Genomic DNA, 19,915 nt, shown 5'->3' with positions numbered 1-19,915 from the left:
CGAGTCAGAAAAATCCTACAGACGTCTTCCTCCTCTACCTCTTCCATCCTCGCACCTTGCGGCTCACTTTCTGATGCGTTTCTCCACCCTCGGGGCTGGCTCTGTCCTCCTCTCCTCCCTTTGCGCCACAAGCCATGCCTACCGTCTTCCACAGATCCCCTTCTCTCCCAGCGATGACTCCCTAGGCACCTCGCCGCATCCTCCTCCGGGAGATTGGAATCCGCTAGAGCACATGTCCGGCATTGCACCCTATCACGATGCTCCAGGAGCAGACATCACACCACCAGATGGATGCGAAGTGACTTCAGTAGCATTCCTGGTCCGACACAGCTGCATCTACGCCAATGACGACGAGTGGGCTGACTTCATGGAGCCCTTTGTCAACCGACTAGAGAAATATCAGCAGGAAGGTGGAAGCTTCCAAGGAGCTGGACCTCTGGCTTTTCTAGAGAATTGGGAAAGTCCCATCAACGAGGGTAACCTGGAAGCCCTGACTGGGCCGGGTGCAGATGATGCCTTTGCCTTTGGAAAGAGGCTGAGGAAGCTCTACCCTCATCTCTTCCCCCCAAAGGACCTCGGCAAGGGGTCCAGCAAAGGCAAGAAGGGTAGGACGGACAAGGTCAAAGAGCCCTTTCGCATCTGGACTGCCAATTCAAACCGAGATGTCGGTACGGCCAAGGCTTTCATCAAGGGTGCCTTCCCAAAGAGACATGAGGGAGACGACGGCGAGGGTGACGGCAAATACCTGTCTCTGATTAAGGTCAACAACAAGGAGGCTTCCTGGTCCAGCTCTCTCACCCCACACAAGGTGTGCCCAGCCTTTACAAAGGAGCCCGGTAAGCCTGATGCACAGGAGTGGCTGGAACACTTTGGCGTGGCCCCGCTGGAGCGTCTCAAGAAGCTCATGCCCAACTTCGAGTGGGCCTTGAGGGACGTCATTGCTCTCATGATGCTTTGTGGATACGAGAGTGTGATCAAAGGTGTGGGCAAGACTGAGTTCTGCAAGCAGGGTCTCTTTACTGCAGAGGAGTACTCGGACTTTGGATACTGGAACGATCTCATCTACCATAAGATGACGGGGTATGCCGCACCTGTCGCTCCCTACCTGGGTATTCCTTGGGTGAACACCTCCTTGCACAACCTCCTCGAAGCTCCAGAGCATCGTCACCACCGCGATGGTCGTCCTCACCTTGGACTTCTCAAAGAAGGCGATGGACTCCCTGACCCCGATCGCCCACCCAATGCCACGCACTCGCAGAGCCTCTTCGTCTTCTTTACACACAGGGAGGAGCCGCCTGTTGCGCTCGTTGCTCTGGGCATCTGGAACCAGACGACTGTGGGTCCTCTGCCTACCGACCATCGACCGGACAATCGAGTCTGGGTGAGTTCGAAGAGTAAAGAAGCAGGGCGCGCATGCTTTGACTATCAACTGACTGAATGACGATGTCCCTTTCCTCTCTTTCCCCCCTCTCCCGCACAGAAAACAAGCCACGTCCTCCCCTTTCTCGGGCACGTCGCCATCGAGAAGCTCACCTGCGGTTCTCACAAGCACCCAAAAGACTATGCCCGTATCCTCGTCAATGGTGCCGCTCAACCACTCCCGCGTGAGGACCTGGCAGATGGACCGGGAAAATCGTGCAGGATGGAGAGATTCACAGAGTATGTCAGGGAGAGGATGGAGATGTTTGGTGATTTTGAGGGGGCGTGTAAAAAGGCCGAGTAGACGGAGAGGAGAAAGAGGGGGCGTGTGTGACTGTGACTCTAGAAAGCTAGAAGGCTAGAAGATGAAAAATTGGATCGGTTCCGGTTCGCACGTAGGAAATGACTGCATTTCGTTGTACACTCTCAAGATCATAGACTCAATGGCCATCACGTTGTCTTTATCATGAAAACAGACTCGTATGAAGCGGGAATCGATTGTTCATCCAGCGAGGCTATACTGAGGTGAAGAAAAGGAAAGGGGCTCTCCCTTTGGTCAGGAGCTCACACCCTGCCTGATCTTGGTACACCATGGCTCTGGAGAGCATTTAAAAAGAGCTGCTCTCCCTGTCACGCGATGGCTGATCGCTTCGGTCGGCCACCGCGACGGATGGCCAATGACGATGGATGGGGCGCTTGTGATGGCGGCAGGGCCTTGAAGGCCACACCCTCCATACTGCTTCGTCACGCTGGCTGACGGCTGAGGTCCCTAAAAAGGGTCCGACGTGTGGTCCCCTTGCTGAAGCCAACTGAGTAGCTCTCCCCCCTTCATCCTCTCTGCTGATTCGGCCATCCCGGTCCCATTGGCCTCTCCACAGCAGCAGCGTGCTGTAAAGGCGATGCTTGCCACTGCTGACTCTGCCTCAAGTGCTGCCCTTGTTGCTGCTGCTGTTGCATCTGCATCGTCGATGGCGTCCCAAATCCAGCAGAAGTAGACGTTCCCGATCCAGGAGCAGCATTCCAGATCCCATCTCCAGTGGAAGATGCTCTAGGCGAACTCTGCAGAGAGGCATGATGTTGATGACGCACTTCTCCTGGCCCGGGACTCCAGATACTGGCCAGACCTGCCATGGACTGGTGTGTAGGAGTGTGAACGGGCTGACTTGCTCCGCCGCCCAGGCCTCCTCCAAAGAGGAATTGCGATTGCGGTGTCATCGAGAAGCCCTGAGCGTGGTGGGGAGACCCAGTCGCAGAGGGTGCCCTAGAAAGCGATGGCGCAACTGGTGTGCCGTTGGAGACTTCGCGGGCGGGGGGCGTAGCAAAGCCCGACAGATTCGCGCTAGCCGATTGGGGAGTGGGACGACCGTTTAGCATCTGCAGGAACAGATCTTGTGCCGTGGTAGAAGCAGCAAGACCTTCACGTGGCCCGCCGAAGGTGGAAGCAGTGGTAGTCGACGGTGGCGCATAGATGGCAGACTGTGCGCTCTGCTGGGGCGGAGCAGGCTGAAAGCTAGCCAGAGAAGTGGGGGTGTTGCCTATCCCCTGAGAGCCGGGAGTCGAAGCCCCTTGCGCTTGGAACTGCTGCGCATACTGTAGCTGTCGATTGTGGACAGCCGCTGGAATCAGGATCTCATCCTCGTCCTCGGATGCATCTGCGTCGTCGGTGAAGTCTTCAGCACCCTCTCGAGCTCGCATAGCCAGATCAACAACGTCTTCAGTCGCCTCTGAAGTCCCAATCGAGACAGTGTCGTCTCCATCGCCGAGACTTGAGCTCAGTAGCTTCGCCTCAAGTCCGTTGACATTGTTGCCTTGGAGGAGGGTGGGCCCGGCCTTGGGGTGCAAACCGTCCTTGGCCGGCGCCATTCTAAAGGTACCTTTGGCGTCATCGAAGACGATGGGGCTCGCTTCACTCTCAGCAATCACCTTGGCATCTACCAACAAGTCTGCGATACGCATCAATTGCTCTTCATTAGGGTGCAGAGCTCTGTCAGCAGGATTGATCGGCTTGTCGTCTTGCGTCAGCATGCCTCGCCGCGTAGGGATGAATCCTCGAAGATCAGTGTCTTCTTCGAGGGACAATGGCGCAGCACCGGTCGGCCTCACTGTCCCCAGGCTGGGCAAAGCGTCAAAGGGAAACGCATAGCGAAGGGTGTTGGTGAAGATGACGAAAGAGGCCCAGAAGTCCTCAACACGTTGTATCAGAGACAGTTCCGCGGCCGCACAAGCTACTGCTTCTGCGTTGTTCGAGCTGCCCTTCACTGATGCGAAACCTTCGGCAGCCTTTGAGATACATGTTTGTTGGCTCCGATCAATGTAGTCGAGATGGGACTTGATCCACTTGCTTGCAATCCGCGTAGCTGGCAGTACACGACGCATGACAGGAGTCAAGTTCTTGGTTGCTGGAGACTGACCGTCTCTAGCTGCACCCTTGCTGCCAGTTCCGCTTGGCGGCAGCGAAGCGTTCTCCAGCGCAATTCGACTCTGCGTTGTAGCTATGTCAAATAGAGCCTGTGCAGTGGACAGTACGTGATCGAGCAATTGCAGCTCGACATTGAGGGCCAGAGACTGTGCGTCCTCTCTCAGGTTACCTGCTCCTGTCTCGGAAGCCTCCACCTTCTGGGAGCCGTTGGAGTCGCTCTTGCGCCACAGTCTTGCGGTCCAGGAAGCAGCAACCGAAGTCACAAATATGCGCACGATGACATCAGTTGGTAGTATGCGATCGGCCACTGCAGCCTGAAAGGTCTGGTGGAATTGAGCCGACAGTGGTTGCAGTGAAATGAAGCTGTTCAGGGCAGGATGGAAACTCAGTCTCGTTGTAATGTGTTTCTGCTTCGACGCTGTCTCACCTTTTGCGAGTGTAGAAGAGCCCTTGTAGGGCAATGTAAGTCTTTAGGCAGCTTTGCTTTCGCTTCTCATCAGACAGGGGTCTTGCACTACCGGACCCGTCAGCCTCACTGGAAGCCTCGAGGCCGCCATCCTTTGCCCATTCCGTCACTGCTTTGCCCAGCGATGTCCCTAGGTTGATCTTGGCACTTTCGAATGGTACCTTGACACAGAGAGCTCGGTAGTAATGATAGACGGCACCAAACACGTCTCCGCAGTACGCAGAGACGACGGCGAGCTGGTTTGATGGGTTGCCGCTGGAAGGGACAAGCAAGCGAGCAGCTTCGTAACAGGCAATGGCATCTTCAAAATTGCGCTGCTGCGGATTTGGGGAGATGGGGACTGTCGCAGCTTTTCTTCCTCCCCCTCGGTGACCTGAGGTCGGGCCCTTCCTCGATGGTGAGGAATTAGAGGGTTCACGATAGATCTCTCTGTACCTGGCGAGGTCGCCACAGTACACCAGAGCTCTGTGAACAATCTCGATCAGTCGCTCCTTGTGCCGAGGCAGGTTTGCCATTTGCAGTACTGCCGGATCCAATTCTGCAGGGGTGTTGGGTAAACGAGCCAAGCCCGCTGGTTGGCCACCCTCTCCGACGATAGCTCTAGGGCCGATGGGTATCTTTTGGCCACTGGTCGTGAGGCCAGCTCTCTCCAAGGCAGGCTGCGTCTCGGCGAGCCTGAAGACATTGGCCATGCGCTCTGCCAATCCTTTCCAGAAGGCCTCCTCCTTTGCGAGGAGTTGGCGTAGAGCCTCCGACAATTTGCTGTACTCCTGACTTTGAGCTTTTCGCTTCGTCGCTGAGGGGCCTGCTGCCTTTGTGTCATCTTTTGCTGGCGTACTTGGCCGTGATGCGCTTTGCTGCTGCTGCTGCTGCTGCTGCTGCTCCTTCATCTCCTTCTCCAACTTCGACAGCCTGCCCCGATATACGCCGACGACCCTGTGGGTGGTCTCATTCCAGAGTCCCAGCTCAGCCTGATGGGCAGACTTGGTGAATGGGGCATGGAACAGAAGGCGGAGATATGCATTGCGGACCTGATTGCGGGTGAAGGCAAGGTCTGTGGACAATGTCGGCGCAAGGGTCACATTGCGCTGAGATAGCTGCTCCGCCAACTGCCGCTTGAGAGCCTTGAGAGAGACGGACGAGGAGCGAGCAGAAGTCTGGAGAGCAGGAGCAGCCGCGGCCGCAGCTTCCGAATCCGATGAGCTCTGGCTGGCAGATTCACTCTTTGGTGGTGCCATCTAGGCGAGCGGGATGTGTTGGGCAGCAAGAGGGTGAGATGATGCTGCTTACCTTTTTCTGATCATGATTGTCCTCGTTGCTACTTCATCGTCGGAAGCGTAGACAGGATGGTGAGTTCGAAGAGAAACAGGAAGAGGAGCTGGTAGATGGCAAGGAGGTGAAAGTAAAGTGACTCTATAAGAGGGGCGAGTAGGAGCAAAGGTGTCGGTCATGGTCAGGAAGCTCTCCCTCCCTCTCTCTCTCCCGACGCACGACACAGGCCGACGCCGCGCGCGTGGAGCCCCTCTGCCCGTGCGGGCGAGCTCCACTGACCGCCCGCCTTGACCCCTACGGTACGAGGGCATTAAAGCTTCGCACTCTGTAAGGCCCCTGATAGCATCACCTTGCGCTTCCTGACAGGAGGAGAGACCTCGACTATGACGATGACACTGGAAGGATGGGCCCCTTAGAGATTGTCCTTGCCACGATATCCAGGGCGGGACAACCGCGGTCATCTCTAGAGCGGGTGAGTGGCACAGACAAGACGCGCCGGCGGATACTAATTAAAACGCGGCGCGAGAGGGACCCGTGACATCTGACTGTGTCCAGCCTCTTCCTTCGTATGTGTCTGTAGCCATCGCCCTCGTCTTCGTCCGCTAAGATGTGGGCTGAAGCGGCTGCCGTCCTCGCAGGAGAAGATACAGACTTCTGGATCGAGCTTCCTCCGCCGCCGAAGAGGCGACCCACCTGGCGAGAGTACTATCAAAGGAGATCAGGCGCTCCAGACAAGGGCAAGCGCAAGGCAGACTCTCCACACAAGCCTCAGCAGAAGCGCTTGAAACAGCTGACACTAGTCTTTGGCTCCCCAAAGCCCCCCTCTGCACCGGCGAGTGGCAGTACAAGTCAGTATGGCCTGCACTCAGGGACCCAACCTTCATTGTCAGGCCCGCTTGCTGAAGCAGCTACTGCGCCAGTACCGGGTCCAAGCTCACGGAAAGACCGATCGAAGCAAGTCGTAGCACAGATCAACCCACTGCGACCATATTATACACACCCCGAGAGCTGGGACTATCCCCCTGACGCGGACCAATCTCTCTTCGTCGAGCCCCGGCAGCCCTCTGCCTGGTATGGAGATCAGAAATGGCAGCTCACCCATCGCATCACACCAAAATCTGAAGGCTTGCTCTGTCCCTGGACCATCAAGCCAAGACCAAACCTGTTCACCGAGGCAGAACTTTGTGGCAGGGCCTTCATATCGGTCGAGCTGTTGCTAAAGGTGGGCATGACAAGGCGACCAAGTAGCCCACTGCCTTCACTGACCATCATTCCGCCTCTCGAAACTTGCCTCACTTCCACCCCAGCATATCGAGCGCTGTCACTTCAGCAGTACTACGGAGCGTCTCCTCACCTGTAGATGGGACAATTGCTCCCATAGAACCTTCAGCAGTCCTGGCCCTCTGCGGGAACACATCATGGACAGACATACTCGTCACTTGGGTTGGGGGTGCCCTTTTCAACAGTGCAGACTGTCAACTAGTATACCCCGCGACAATTGGCAAAGCGACCAGCACATCGACAAGGCTCACGATGAGATGTACGAACCTCTGCGGCCCCTCGCGCTACCCCGACCTGCTGGGCTGCCCACTCCGACATACTCTGCCGACTTCAGAACCTTGCAGCCCGCGTGGACCTTATTACTGGCCTGTCCCAAAGCCAGCTCCCGGCAGCATAGCAAGCCGCTACCTTCACAGATTCACCAGCCTCCTGCAGCTGCTGCTGGCATGATCGGGACAGTCCCGCCTGTGTTCGAGCCTGGCTGCCATCCCTGGAACGTCATGCATCCAATCTTGGACGATCTGGAGCCTCATGCTGTTCCTCTCTTCGGTCTCGAGCCACTTGGTCAGGAATCTTGGATCGACGTCGAAGAGCTCACATCAGAGGAGCGAGCAGCACCGGAGATTGCAGATCCAGTCAAGTCCCCTGACATTGCCGAGGAGCCCGTGGATGTTCTTCTTGACCCATGGGACGACCCGAATGACGTCGACTATGACGAAGACCTATCGAGCGGCTTTGTTACCCCACCGTTGCCGCCGGACCACTTCGATGCACCCGAAGCAGCTGTGATCAGCTCAGCCCTATCAAGAGTGACAGGTGACAGGAAGGAGGTCCTCGTTCAGACGGATCAGATTGGTATCGAGGACACGAGCGTAGATGCTGCTGCCTCGGCAAGAGCAGATAGCGAGAATCACTTGGCAGACCCTAGCAGCGCAAGGAGCCCAAGTATTGGCTACAGCGGCACTGCTGCAATACCGAGTATTGTACCTTCTGGACTGCAACCCTCTCAGCGCGAGGGTGAGCCATCCGAGAGCAGAGAAGCCGGTGTGCAAGCCGGACAGAGCATGACTGTCATGAGCAAGACTTCGAAAGAAGCTTCACAGGTGACAGGAAGTGACATAGTCTCTGTGGACCCCAAGATCATGGCTATGGAGCCAGTAGAAGTGCCCACTTCTTCCGATCTTCCGTCTGCTGCCGCCGCTGATGACGGGGAAGGGCTTTCAAAGCCTCTCGAAAGCAGCGAAGCCCAAGTGCAAGCCGATGGCGACCCTACCTTCACGCTCGCTGCTGCTCCGAAGGAGGTACGCTCCTCCACTCCTCCACCGCCATATACCTATTGACCAGATGCGGAAGATTGGGAGGTCCGTACGCTCCAGCCAGTGTTAGTAAGAGCTGGAGCGAAAAAAGGCTTGTTGTGTCGTGTCCCTTCTCCCTTTTCCCTGTTGCTCCCCTCCTCCCCTCTGATGCCACTGTACAACTACTCACAACAGCGCTGTTGCACTCTCGCGCCCTCGCAGGCGCCCTCGCAGGCGCCGGCGCCAACTCCAGCTTCAGCTCTCAGCATACCACGGGTCGCTCCATCTCATCTCGTCTCGTCTCGTCTCGTCACGTCTCGGTATCACCAGCCATACCTGTCATCTGCACCTGCCCCCTTCATACCAATGGCTGCATGGATCCTCCATGTGTACCCAAGTATTGTCCATTGCTCAACGCTCGAGAGATTCTTCGACTTCGACGAGTAGTCTCAGACAAGAGTGTGCAGTGTGTTGTTTTGTATTGGGTGAGATGAGTCGCTCGCTCGCTCCCCCAGCTGAGGGTGAATGATTAACTCGGGGTTTACACGAGAAGCGCCCCATCAAGTCCAGATGCCCCTGCCATGACAATGACAACCTAGCCATCTTATCTCTTTCTCTCCCCCTATCCTCTCCTCGGCTTCAGTGTCCACTACCAGTCCCTCCCTTGCCAGCATTATTCAATCTAGTCTTAAAATCGACTTTTGGGCTTCCAAGTCCCACTCCAATGGTGCTCATCGATGGCCCTGTACCCGCAGCGCGAGAAGTTGGAGAAGGGCTGCGAGCATCGCTGGATTGAGAGATAGTGGCAGATGTAGAGGGGTTGAGCGTCGCTGTCGACGTCGAGCGCGATCTTGAGTCTGGAGAGGGTGAGGGGGAAGGAGGAGTGCCGATGGCTAGCCCGAGACCCTTTTCGGAGGTATTCGTATTCTTTGCGAGGGACTCGACACTCTCGTCTCCGAGCTTAGGCTCTGCATTGCCCAGCTTCGTGCTCGTTTCTCCAGCGGTACCGCTCGTGGCACTGGCGCTGCTGTTAGCAGCAGGGGCGGCAGGCGGAGCATCGACGATCTCTACCTTCTCCTCCATGAGAGCCCTGCGCACCCATCTCCTCCTTCGCGTGTACTTGCCCATGCCACTCTTTGAGCCCATCTTCTCCCAGGAGTTGTCGCCGTACCGCCAACCGCTGCTGTCTGTTTCTTCCTCCACCTCGCCCTCTTCGAAAGACGAGAGACGACGCTGCTCGTTGAACGGAGATGGGGGAGAGGTGAGGTGGGGGTCCTCGCTTGGCTTGTCGGAAGAGGTTGCAGAGGCTTCAGAAGCCCTTCTTTTGAAGGAAGAGAAGAGCGTAGGAGCACCACTAGGCGATGCTGGTAGGGCGCCCGAAGGCCCTCTTGGAGAGCCAGCGGCAGAGGCAGTAGGGGTTGCCTCGCCAGTACCATCACCTAGGACCATCCTGCCTCCCTCGCCGACCACCACATGCCACTCGTCTTCGTCCCAGCTCCACTTGACTGTACGCTTTTCCCACTTGCCCCCTTCCGTCTGCCTCGTAGACACACTTTCCGCAGGAAGCGTAAAGCTAGCGGGTGGACTGACCGGGCCAAGGCTGGAGTCTGTCCATGAAGCGCGCTCCTGAGGTAGCAACGCGGCCGTCCAGTCCAAACCAACCCACCACCGCTGATTTTCAAAGATCTCGAAGCGGTAGTGAACGGTATTGGTGCGAACTTGGGACTTGGAGGAAGATTTGTTGGCGAAACTTCCAGAGCCTGGTGCTCCTGCCGTGCTAAGGTTGTATCTAGAGAGATCGGATCCTGCTTGGCCTCCCAGGTAGCCTGCAGAGGTGATTCTCAACACAGCCCGGACGGTCCAGCGAACGGTGGCACTCTTCCAGAGGGCGTAGCGCACCAAGGTCGCGTACGTTGAGCACCACGAGAGGGCGACCAGGCCAAATGTCAGAGCGACGTGAGAAAGCCTCAGAGAGAAGAGCGGGAAAGGCGGAAAGACCGTAATGCGCAGAGAAGAGGGAAGGACCCTGGAGAGTACGCGCGAGTTGACGAGTCTCAAAAAGCCCACTGTCTTCAGGAGGGCCTGGTCGACCTGCGGAGGAAGTCGAGCCTGCAACTTCGAAACGTATGTATCTCTGCCAAAGTTGGCGGCGATGAACGCACCCCGCCCGCCCAGGCGATAGGTCTGTTGCAAAGGGAGGACCTGAATCACCTGTCCCCAGGCTGCAGGCCAATCAGCGAAGCAGATAGTCCAAAGCGAGCCCAGCGTAAGGCAGAGCACAGCGACACCAATGGTCACGCCAGGCCCACTGGGGTGTTGCCAGGTGAGCGCTTGCCATGTCGGCAATACGAGTCGGGCGTGCAGCGTCGAGGAGACGTCGAGAATGTCAGAGACCTTCTGTAGCTGCTTCTGCGTCTGTGCCTGCGTCAGGGTCTGTACCGCAAACGTGGGCACGGAGCCTATCGTCCCTGTTGCCTTGGCTTTGCGACGAGACGATGGCGGAAGTAGCATGTTGGGTATCGCCGAGCAGAGAATGACGGAGAGTAAGATCAGCTGAGGGGCGTACCGAAGGAGCGGGTAGGCGAAGAGGCAGATGGCCGTCCAGACCAAGAGCATGAGCGTGGAGCGCGTTCCCCCTCCTGATGGTCCAGTCCATGTGGCGAGCTGGATGAAGTCGTGGAGACCATTGATGATGGGGCTGGACAGGGAGAGGAGGCGCAGGATGGAGGGCGGCAAAGTGTGAGGAGACACGCCGGCGAAGCGGTCATTGGGGTGCGTCGCAGAGGTGGCCGCTGCCAATGCCGCTTCGGAGGCGCTTGTTGGCAGCTGCTTGCCGGCAGCAGGTGGTGAAGTAGCCGCAGCCATGACTCTACCCAAGCCTTGGAAGAGATGGATGTGGTTCGACGTGGAGTGTGAGGATGGGTGAGGAAGAGAAGGAAGGCGGGGTGGAGGGGCGCCAGGTCTGCCCTGACGCCTCGCTTGGCCGGGTGTGGCTGCCCAACGCCGCGTGAAACGGCAAAGGCGGGGGAAGACACGGAAAGGGAACATTGGCAGCGGGAAGCGAGGCGGACGACGACGATCACATCCAACACCGTCCTTCCGCGGATACCAGCAACTCAACAAACACACGCACACCGCCCAAGATGGAGCAAACGGCGCCAGCAGAGCCAGACCCAATGGCTCTGAGCGCAGTCATGAGTGATGGCATCCAGGGAAAGCGCAGGAGGAATGCCTCACAGGAGGGCGGCGTAGATGCTTTCCAGGCGGTATCATCCAGTTCCGCACCAGAGCTCGAAGAGGACCAAGGTGGAGTGAGTATCATCATAGGCTGGCATGGGCTTCATCGTAGCCGCTGCAATACTTTGCTGACTACTTTCGCGGACTTGTAGCCCAAGAAGAGGATAGCGATCGAGGCTCCCCGGAGTACTTTTGCCGAAAGCATCAGCACCCTCGAATCGGGGGGTTCCAAGACTTCCCTGAGCGGCACTTTGCCCTCTTCCGACATCGGCATGGCCTCGAGCTCGGGCGAGTCGATGCAGCCTCTTGCTGCAATGAACGGTATGTCTGTCTCAGCAGCGATACCATCTGCATCATCCCTTCCAGTGGATGCAATACTCGGCACTCCCTCTGGGCTCACCACGCCCTCGCCCAAGGAGGAGATGTTTGAAGAAGAAGCGGAAGAAATCTTCGAGTCGCCCTCCCTCGTGCCCCGAATCGGCGGATGGATTGTACCACGCCCTTCTGCGAATGCACAGGAGCCTAGATTGCTCGTGCCCGCTGGCGCACCTGAAGACCCAGACGACCGGCCTCTCCTCAGCCACGGAGGATCTACCTCAGCCGGCTCCTCCAGCTTCCGTGATCGGCCCTGGATCGAAGAAGTCCGAGCTAGGGAAGCAGCTGAGGAGCTAGAAAGGATTGAAAAGGAGAAGGCGGCAGTTGAAGCTAAGAGCCGCATCGTAGAGCCCTCGCCAGTGCCAGTGCCTCCTTGCAATCTCACGTACCCGCCTTGGGCAGGTCTCACCATGGTCGAGGCTCGCACGCGCATAGTAGAAGCATTGCAAGATCGGTCGAGCACTATTCCTTCATTCCTCAAGACAGAACTGGAGCACTTCGTGTCATTAGCATCAGCTCCACTGCCGAAGAAGATACCCCGCCGGCCGCTACCACCTCTTGAAGCCTTGCCTAAGCTCAACCAAAGGCCTCTGTGGGCTGTCCAACTTGTGGAGAGCGCCGATGACGAGTCCAATTCATCGAACCCGGTATCACTCCTGCTCGTGTGCTCTATTTCCACCCGAACGTTCGACGTCGTCGCCGTTCCTCCCATGCTGGCAGCTCGAATGCATGCTGGGGAGGCCATGAGCCCCTGGTGGTACGAGCAAGAGGATGGCAAGGGGAAGCGTAAGCGACTGGACGACGGCAGCTTCAAGCAAGACAAGTCCCCGCAACAAGAGGAGAAAGCGACGAAGGAAGGAGAGGGAATTCCACTCACTCCATCGATGCCGGAAAGCGAGGCTGTACAGCTTCTGCAGACCTCACTGACCTCGATGACTGGAGAGCGTGACCAGCTTCGAAAAGCCAACAAGCGGCTGGAGGATCGTATATCCGCCGAGCAGTCTACTGTCGAGGCTCTCACCGAGCAAGTCGCCCTTGCACGATCGCTATACAACCAAGCATCTACCGCTGCACGAGAGGCCGTGTCCGAAGCCACTGCCTCAGAGGAGCAAATCGAAAAGCTGACCAGGCAGCTTCGAGATGGTCTCGCAGCCCAAGCAGAACGCTACCGTCTCGGAAGGGAGCAGTGGCTCGAGGAAGAGCGTCAGCTGCGCGACCAAGTCCGTCTTCTCAAGGGCAGTGCCGAACTGGAACAAAAGGGAGAATTGCGCAAACGCGTCAATGATTGGCATGCATGGAATTTGGGTCAAGAAGAGCGGGAGAGGCTACGTAAGCAGCGAGAGGAGCGGGCTAGAAGAGAGTGGGAGGAGGAGCAAGCTGCTGAGCTCGCTGCTCTGCGAGAGGAGGAAGAAGAGGAGCAAGCAAGACAGAGTGAGCTCGCTGCGCTCGGCAGAGAGGCTGAATCAGACTCTGAGCTGGCCCAACAAGGGACCTATGCGACTTCTGGACCTTTTGCCTTCGACTTCCCTCCCGAAGGAGCTTCCTCCTCCTCCTCGCCGCCCGGGGGACTAGGAGATCTGAACGGTCAAGCGGCTGCCACTTCGGCTATGATGGCCTTGCAGCACCAGGAAGCCTCACGCCTACTACGTCAAGCCCGACAGCAAGAGCAAGCCCAAGCCCAAGAGCAGGGAGAGCAGGATAGCGACGAACGGATGAGTCTCATGGGAGTAGATGGCCACGGCGACTCTTTCGGATCTAGACATGGCTTGGGGTCGAGTCGACGCAGCTCTAGTCCCATGGGCAGACTTGTAGTAGAGAGGCGCGACCGTCCTGCGCCAGACGAAGATGAGCTAGCCCGACTGGCACTCATGGTCCATCCTCCTTCCACGGCGGGCATCGGAGGTGCTGCTCAAGGCTCCACGGGAGGTTCTGCTGCCCTAGACAATAGCAGTCTTCGTCTTGCCGAGGAGTTTGAGATGTTCGAGGATCGGGAGAATAGGCAAGGGATGCTCCACCTGGCAGACCATTCCAGCGATGCGGACTTTTTACGCCAGTCGGGAGCTGGACTTTTTGATGCAGAGCCAGAAGTAGGGGCGACGGAGCCGCAAGGAGCGCAAGTGAATGGCTTTGTAGAGGGGGAGGAGAAGGGGGAGCAGGAGGGAGTAAAGGTCGATGGTCAGCTCGGAGGAGCAGAGGGAGCCATAGAGGTAGACGTCGATGACTACCTTGTCAGTAGTGCTGGAGACCAAGGCATCAACGGCACCTTGTAAGAGTTCCTCTCATTTCAAGAGCAATAGAGCGATACCCTACGCGACCACGCGACCGCATCTCAACATGTGCGCCCACTCTTGTGGATGGCTGCAGTCGTGATGATGGACCGAGGAAGAAAGAGAGAGGGCCGTAATCGAGCGAGAACCCAGAGGGCTTTTGCGAAGCGATGTTACATTAATTTAGGTGATGTACAAGACGTTCCGATGGATAAGTAATCTACAAGAGATGCTGTTGTTACACTGACGCCCTTTGCTACCCTACTCTACTGATCTGCCCCTTCTACCGCGTGGTCCCCTCGATCTAGAGACTGTCCTCGATCGGGACCGCGAGAGCGACCTCAGTGGCAATCTCGGTGATTGTCTCGGTTCATATGTGTAGAGTCTGGCATCGGGCATCTTCTCCTTGAGTGATCCCATGTGTTCCGCCAAGCAGGGAGAATGAAAGAGCTCCCCCTTGCAGACTTTTGCGAGGGTCATTGCGCTTACTGCCATCCAAAGGAGGACAACGATGAGGCTGAGGATGGTACCGATGATACGAAAGGCGCCAGAGTCTAGCTCGAGACCGAGTTGCAGAGTGGCGCTGGCAAAGACGCCTAGGGGAAAGGTGAGGCCCCACCAGCCTAGGTTGAACTTGAGCTCGGAGACCCACCAGAGGTCGATGAATAAGCTCACGGCCAGGACTAGCCAGACGAGACCAAGGCCCCAGAGGACTAGAGCGGCAATGACCGATACGGCATAGATGCTCGTTGCCATCACATCTGCGTCGGCTACCGTCGCTGCGCTCTGCCCAGCGAGGGACTGACCGGTGATCTTGCTCAGCTTCCAAAGGACAGAAGAGAGCTTCATCAGCCCAAAGGCGCCTTGACCGCATGGTCCCAAGGGAAGAAAGCCAGAAATGATCAGCGCCGAAGGGGGGAGTTTGTATATGGCAAGTCTCAGATAGTAGAGAGCCATTAGAATGAAAGCCATGGGCAGGCCGGTGCCCAACATGATCCAAGAAACGGTCAGTGTCAGACGCGCCTGTGAAGGAGAGAGGATCTCTGCAACAATACCGCCGCTGCTTCCGGCGACGATTGTAGAGACGACAGGCAGCAGCCATACAGCTGTGATTCCATCGAGCTTTTGCTTGTGTCTGGTGAACTGCAGAAAGGGCAGTCCTATGCAGATCAAGATTGACACTGCTGCCTCGATCCACCATAGCGTCCAAGTGAAGATGACGAAGCCGTGGCCCCAAGCTGGGGCTGCGCTGAGAGCGCACATGTTCACAATTGTTGTGAAGCCCATTGCGAATGTGCCGAGGAAGAGGGATTGAGAAGGATGGAAGAGCATGAGCTTAAAGAGCTTGGGCCAGACGATGTAACGCGCCAGGCTGAGAGAGACGAAGAGGATGAAGAGAACTATGTTGAGGACGAAGATGATGTTTGATATTGTCCGAAGACCATTGAACTGATACGGTAAGCTCCATAGTAGGATAGAGACGATTCCCGTCCCCACTGCAAAGTATGAGAGGAGAAGCAGTCAGTACGGTGCTAGGGTGGCGTCAGGGCCTTCTTGCGGTACTCACTATTCACCGAGAACCACGACGGAGTGAAATTGAGAACAGTATGACGGATGAGAGTTTTGAGTCGAGACGACGACGTTGCCTTCTCTCCCTTGGCAGGTGCTTTCAGAGCCGTCTGACCCGGCGGAGGAGCACCCGGCCGTCCTCGTGTTTGCTGCTCCACCTCATGCTTGATGGCGCGAGGTGGCTCATAGTCTGCGAACTCGTCGCTGGGAGCCAGCGTCACGGCCTGACTCTCAATGTCCTCCCTGACGGTAGCCATGCGCCGTAGAGGGGAGGTCATCGTGATACTACCCCTCCTACCTGTCTTGTGGAGTGAATGAGGAGAGGAGAGAGGTATGGTGAGCTTGACGGAAGTGAGTCAGTTGATCGGCGAATGTGTCACGATCAGTGTGAGTTAGGGGGTAAAACACGTGGTATTGAGAAGGAGAGTGGGTTTTGAGAGATTGGTACAGGAGTAGAAATGTGACAGCAAAGGAGACCAGCTCTTGTGAGCTGGCGAGCGAAAATTACGTAAGCGGGGAGTGCACGTGACAGTCCTCCTTTTCGCTAGACGGCTCTCAAGAGCTCGTATCGCTATCAGTGGTTGGGAGGGGTGGGGTGAAGAGTGAGTAAGGAGAACATCGAGTGATTCTGACACGTCTCAAGCCTCCTGAGTCGGTCCAGCCGAATCAGTGCCTTTAGGCTTCTCTGCTGCATCTCTTTCGACTAGATTTACTGCGCTGCAGAAATCTGAGACCCTGGGTCCCGGTAGTGGCTTGGTCATTGCATCTGCCACATTCAACTTGGTGGGGATCTGATGGACACCGATCGTCTTGTCCTCCACGAACTGCACTATGGAGTGGTACTTGATGTCTAGATGTTTAACCTTCGTGTGGCTGCTACCTTGTCCTCTACAGTTTGCTACTGCAGTGGCAGAGTCTGTGAGGATAGGTAATGGTTTCGAGATTACCGTCTGGTTCTCGAAGGGTAGGAATGCTTCATTGATGAGACCATGGAATATGATCATCCTTCTAGAAGCGTCTGAGAGTGCAATGTACTCAGCGTCGAGGGTGGACAGTGAGACTGTGGTCTGCAGTCGAGAGGACCATTGGACCAACATTCCTTCTACGGTAAGGATGAACCCTGACGTTGACTTCCGTGAATCATGACAGCCAGCATAGTCTGCGTCTGAGAATCCGACAATCTGAAGGGGCAATCGGTTGGCATCGCTAGACATCCTGGCGCTAGTGTAGCCCAGTGTTTGTAGGGGTACCGATGCTATCTCATCATCGCTGCGTCTCTTGCGTCTGTAGACCAGGACAAGGTCGATTGTGGCTCGTAAGTATCTGAGAAGATGTTTGACCGCATTGAAGTGAGCTGGGCCAGGTGAGCTTGAGTATCTTGCTAGCTTGCCTACAGCGTACGCGATATCGGGCCTGGTGACCTGGGCCAGCCATAGAAGTGACCCGATCATGATGAGATATTCGATCTTAACCTCCTTAGGTACCTCAGTCCCATCCTCAGGGGTGTATACCGTCAGTCTGACATTTGGGTCCATCGGGGTCTTGACCGAATGCTTTGAGCCATGGTCGAACCTGTCTAGGAGTGCCTCAATGTATGGACGTTGATGTAGGAACACAGTGTCTGGTTCATTAGCGGGTCTCTCAAGAATGATTCCTACGAAGGAGCAGTTCGACTCTGACACGGTCATATTCCAGAGTGATTCTAGTGTTTCCTTTGCCCATTCGAGTGTCTTATCATCCTTGGCGATGATGAACAGGTCGTCTACATAGACGCAGATGATGGTACCATTCCCATGGATGAAGATAGATGCGTCGTAGGTCGATGGAAAGAAGCCTTCCTTCTTCAGTTCGTGGTTCAATCTCAGGTACCATTCTCGTCCAGATGCCTTGAGACCATAGAGGCTTCTCTCTACCTTGAAGACGTAGTTCGGGTGGTGCTTGTCAGCAAATCCAGTCGGTTGAGACATGTAGATCTCGTGGGAGTTTTCTCCATTGAGGTATGCTGAAACCACATCCATCATGACGATTGGGTAACCCAATTGGACGGCCATGGCTAGCAGAGCTCGAAGAGTCTCCAACCTCGGCAGGGGGGTGAATGTTTCGTCGTAATCGATGCCATACTTCTGCATGTACCCTTGGGCGACGAGTCTGGCTTTGTATCTGATGACCGTTTTCCCATCGATGTCATACTTCTTGACGAGAACCCACTTACAACCGACCACGTTCTTCTCAGCAGCATCTGTGGGTGAGACAAGACTGAAGGTTCGCATCTCGTGGAGGGTATCTAGTTCCTTCTGCATAGCCTTCTTCCATTCTGGCCATTCTGGCGTCTCCATGACTTGCTGAAGGGACATGGGAACTCCTTCTAGTGAGATCTTTGTCTCTCGTTTCTTCTTGTTGAGTGCAGAAGTCATGAGGTTACAGAGTGAATCCTCTACGCCGTTAGCCATGAAGACGTCAATGGGAATGCTGTTGACTAGGGTCTCGAAGGACAACGCGTGGTACAAGGCACTGTTATGCTCATCGGTCTCATCCAGTTCTAGATCCCTGAACGTGGACACGGCCTTGGCGTGGAAAGCTTGATTCTGGAAGAACACTTCCTTGGCTTTGTCTGCTGAATTCCTCGCTGAGTTGTATTGCAGAGTGGAGGCATAGATTTGGTTGACCATATTGACTACATCGGGCTTGGTCTTCTGTTGCTTGACGTTGTTGGTGGCGACGAAATCGAACTTTCCTTGGTACTCAGGTGGAATGCCGCGTGTGCGATGGGACTCTCTGGTAGCTTCTTGGTCCTTTGATGATTGACCCGTACGTTTGGCCTTACCCTTGGTAGGTGGAGGATTTGGATTGTCCTCCTGAGAAGGACCAGCGGTGACTGCTGGGGGAGACGAGGGCAGAGGTACGTCTTGAGGTGCAGATGGTGGATCAGGTGGAGGAGTGGTCCTAGGTGGGGTTGATGGTGGAGCTTCTACGATTGGCCTGGATACGTGTCGATCATCTTCCTGGCCTCGATCAGACGATGGGCTAGGAGTATGAACAGGGGTATTCGGGGGGGAGGTTGGCCCCTGCTGGGTAGCGCCTTCTTGATGACCGTCGATTAAGGTCTGGTTCCTGACCCTCTCGTAGTCGAATGGATCGAGCTCCATTGACTGGGAGAGTTCATTCATCGAGTTCATCCTTCTGAGCTCATCATCTGTCGTTCTCCAGTATGACCCCTCATCAAATTCTACCTCTCGACATACTCGGTGAGTACCAAATGTCGGAATCCAAATGAGGTAGCCATTCGCGTTCGATGCAAAGCCTACGAATACTCCAGGTACTGCTCTCGCAGCGAGTGGTCCTCCATCTCGTTGTGCCTTTTGTAGCATTGGGAACGCAACACAGCCAAAGACCTTGAGCTTGGATAGATCTGGCTTTCTGCCATGCCACTTCTCGTAAGGTGATACATTTCCAAGAGAGGAGTGTCCGATTCGATTCTTGATCCAATTCGCGTGTGCTAGGGCATAGTTCCAGAAGAGAATCGGCAGTCTTGACGCCTCCAGCATCAAGCGTCCTTGTTCCTTGAGGTCCTTGATGATCCTTTCTGCTCTTGAGTTCTGCTGTGGGGTGTGGGGAACAGTGAATCGCGTAGCGATGCCAAGCTGTTCGCAGAAACCAATCATGCCTGGATGATTGAACTCGTTGTCAGAGTGAAGCATCTTTACCCTTCTGTCAGTCTCAGCTTGCGCGTTGGCCAAGAAGGATTGGATAGCTCGGGTGAGGTCGGTGTGCTGTCTTGACGAGAGGAAGTAGATCCAGGATCGTCGAGAGTAGTCGTCGAGGAAGACAATGAAGTATCGGTGACCCATGATGGATTCTGGGAATGGTCCGGCAAGATCTACGTGTACTAAATCTAGTACATCCTTTGCTGAGTGGAGGTTCTCCTTGAACACTTCACGGGATCTTTTCATCATCGCACAGACCTCGCAGAATGGTAGGTTCGTTGCTCTAGTGAAGGTGCTGGGTAATCCTGTCGTGGAATCTGCGATCTTGTGTAGTGAAGTCCTGCCGACGTGACCGAGTCGTTGGTGCCATTTCATAGCTTCGGCACCATCATGGATAGCAGCCAGATATAGCGGGTCAGAGTCTTGTCTGGATTGATAGTCTTGTGTGACCGAGAAACTGAGGATCTCAGAGGTAGGAATAAGTGGCTTGATGCTAAGAACATACGATCCATCTAGGAATCGTGCAATAGCCCTGAAGACCTGCTTTCTGTCAACGACAAATGCGTTGTCACCATCAAATTCTGATCTGAGTCCTTTGTGTGCGAGTTGAT

At 55.8% G+C, this 19,915-nt stretch overlaps 6 protein-coding genes across 6 annotated transcripts; 3 read left to right on the top strand and 3 right to left on the bottom strand.

The window, feature by feature from the left end:
- Positions 1–60: 60 nt before the first annotated feature.
- On the top strand, positions 61–2,048 carry BCV69DRAFT_280880 (phosphoglycerate mutase-like protein). Its single transcript, XM_025491775.1, has 2 exons — positions 61–1,381; positions 1,481–2,048. The coding sequence occupies exons 1-2, from the start codon at positions 74–76 to the stop codon at positions 1,721–1,723; spliced, it is 1,551 nt and encodes a 516-aa protein (XP_025350432.1). The 5' UTR covers positions 61–73; the 3' UTR covers positions 1,724–2,048.
- BCV69DRAFT_113965 (hypothetical protein) lies at positions 1,845–5,751 on the bottom strand. Its single transcript, XM_025489110.1, has 2 exons — positions 4,266–5,751; positions 1,845–4,201 (listed from the first exon to the last, which is right to left on the bottom strand). Exons 1-2 carry the CDS (start codon positions 5,540–5,542, stop codon positions 2,248–2,250), a joined length of 3,231 nt encoding a protein of 1,076 aa, XP_025350431.1. The 5' UTR covers positions 5,543–5,751; the 3' UTR covers positions 1,845–2,247.
- A 127-nt stretch (positions 5,752–5,878) lies between these two features.
- On the top strand, positions 5,879–8,605 carry BCV69DRAFT_292530 (hypothetical protein). The gene is made up of 3 exons (XM_025493802.1): positions 5,879–6,048; positions 6,157–6,798; positions 6,884–8,605. Exons 1-3 carry the CDS (start codon positions 5,980–5,982, stop codon positions 8,195–8,197), a joined length of 2,025 nt encoding a protein of 674 aa, XP_025350430.1. The 5' UTR covers positions 5,879–5,979; the 3' UTR covers positions 8,198–8,605.
- BCV69DRAFT_113910 (hypothetical protein) lies at positions 8,599–11,085 on the bottom strand. Its single transcript, XM_025489109.1, has one exon. The coding sequence runs from the start codon at positions 11,015–11,017 to the stop codon at positions 8,792–8,794; it is 2,226 nt and encodes a 741-aa protein (XP_025350429.1). The 5' UTR covers positions 11,018–11,085; the 3' UTR covers positions 8,599–8,791.
- Positions 11,086–11,243: 158 nt separating this feature from the next.
- BCV69DRAFT_292528 (hypothetical protein) lies at positions 11,244–14,090 on the top strand. Its single transcript, XM_025493801.1, has 2 exons — positions 11,244–11,463; positions 11,542–14,090. Exons 1-2 carry the CDS (start codon positions 11,296–11,298, stop codon positions 14,032–14,034), a joined length of 2,661 nt encoding a protein of 886 aa, XP_025350428.1. The 5' UTR covers positions 11,244–11,295; the 3' UTR covers positions 14,035–14,090.
- An 82-nt stretch (positions 14,091–14,172) lies between these two features.
- BCV69DRAFT_310738 (hypothetical protein) lies at positions 14,173–16,040 on the bottom strand. The gene is made up of 2 exons (XM_025494811.1): positions 15,599–16,040; positions 14,173–15,527 (listed from the first exon to the last, which is right to left on the bottom strand). The coding sequence occupies exons 1-2, from the start codon at positions 15,876–15,878 to the stop codon at positions 14,293–14,295; spliced, it is 1,515 nt and encodes a 504-aa protein (XP_025350427.1). The 5' UTR covers positions 15,879–16,040; the 3' UTR covers positions 14,173–14,292.
- Positions 16,041–19,915: the final 3,875 nt, after the last annotated feature.

The sequence above is a fragment of the Pseudomicrostroma glucosiphilum genome (assembly GCF_003144135.1).
Source record: "Pseudomicrostroma glucosiphilum strain MCA 4718 unplaced genomic scaffold BCV69scaffold_2, whole genome shotgun sequence".
Taxonomy (NCBI): Eukaryota; Fungi; Basidiomycota; class Exobasidiomycetes; order Microstromatales; family Microstromataceae; genus Microstroma; species Microstroma glucosiphilum.
The sequence above is the reverse complement of the archived record's forward strand: the minus strand, read 5'-3'. Positions and strand labels throughout refer to the sequence as shown.

What these genes read in the sequence shown, in the direction of transcription:
- BCV69DRAFT_280880 (XM_025491775.1), top strand. Translation starts at nt 74, where the DNA reads ATGCGTTTCTCCACCCTCGGGGCTGGCTCTGTCCTCCTCTCCTCCCTT. An exon ending in GACCGGACAATCGAGTCTGG is followed by an intron (nt 1,382 to 1,480) that starts GTGAGTTCGAAG and finishes TCTCCCGCACAG; the next exon opens with AAAACAAGCCACGTCCTCCC.
- BCV69DRAFT_113965 (XM_025489110.1), bottom strand. Translation starts at nt 5,542, where the DNA reads ATGGCACCACCAAAGAGTGAATCTGCCAGCCAGAGCTCATCGGATTCG. An exon ending in CTCTTCTACACTCGCAAAAG is followed by an intron (nt 4,202 to 4,265) that starts GTGAGACAGCGT and finishes TGCCCTGAACAG; the next exon opens with CTTCATTTCACTGCAACCAC.
- BCV69DRAFT_292530 (XM_025493802.1), top strand. Translation starts at nt 5,980, where the DNA reads ATGGGCCCCTTAGAGATTGTCCTTGCCACGATATCCAGGGCGGGACAA. An exon ending in CGCGGTCATCTCTAGAGCGG is followed by an intron (nt 6,049 to 6,156) that starts GTGAGTGGCACA and finishes ATGTGTCTGTAG; the next exon opens with CCATCGCCCTCGTCTTCGTC. An exon ending in CGGTCGAGCTGTTGCTAAAG is followed by an intron (nt 6,799 to 6,883) that starts GTGGGCATGACA and finishes CTTCCACCCCAG; the next exon opens with CATATCGAGCGCTGTCACTT.
- BCV69DRAFT_113910 (XM_025489109.1), bottom strand. Translation starts at nt 11,017, where the DNA reads ATGGCTGCGGCTACTTCACCACCTGCTGCCGGCAAGCAGCTGCCAACA.
- BCV69DRAFT_292528 (XM_025493801.1), top strand. Translation starts at nt 11,296, where the DNA reads ATGGAGCAAACGGCGCCAGCAGAGCCAGACCCAATGGCTCTGAGCGCA. An exon ending in TCGAAGAGGACCAAGGTGGA is followed by an intron (nt 11,464 to 11,541) that starts GTGAGTATCATC and finishes GCGGACTTGTAG; the next exon opens with CCCAAGAAGAGGATAGCGAT.
- BCV69DRAFT_310738 (XM_025494811.1), bottom strand. Translation starts at nt 15,878, where the DNA reads ATGACCTCCCCTCTACGGCGCATGGCTACCGTCAGGGAGGACATTGAG. An exon ending in GTCGTGGTTCTCGGTGAATA is followed by an intron (nt 15,528 to 15,598) that starts GTGAGTACCGCA and finishes CATACTTTGCAG; the next exon opens with TGGGGACGGGAATCGTCTCT.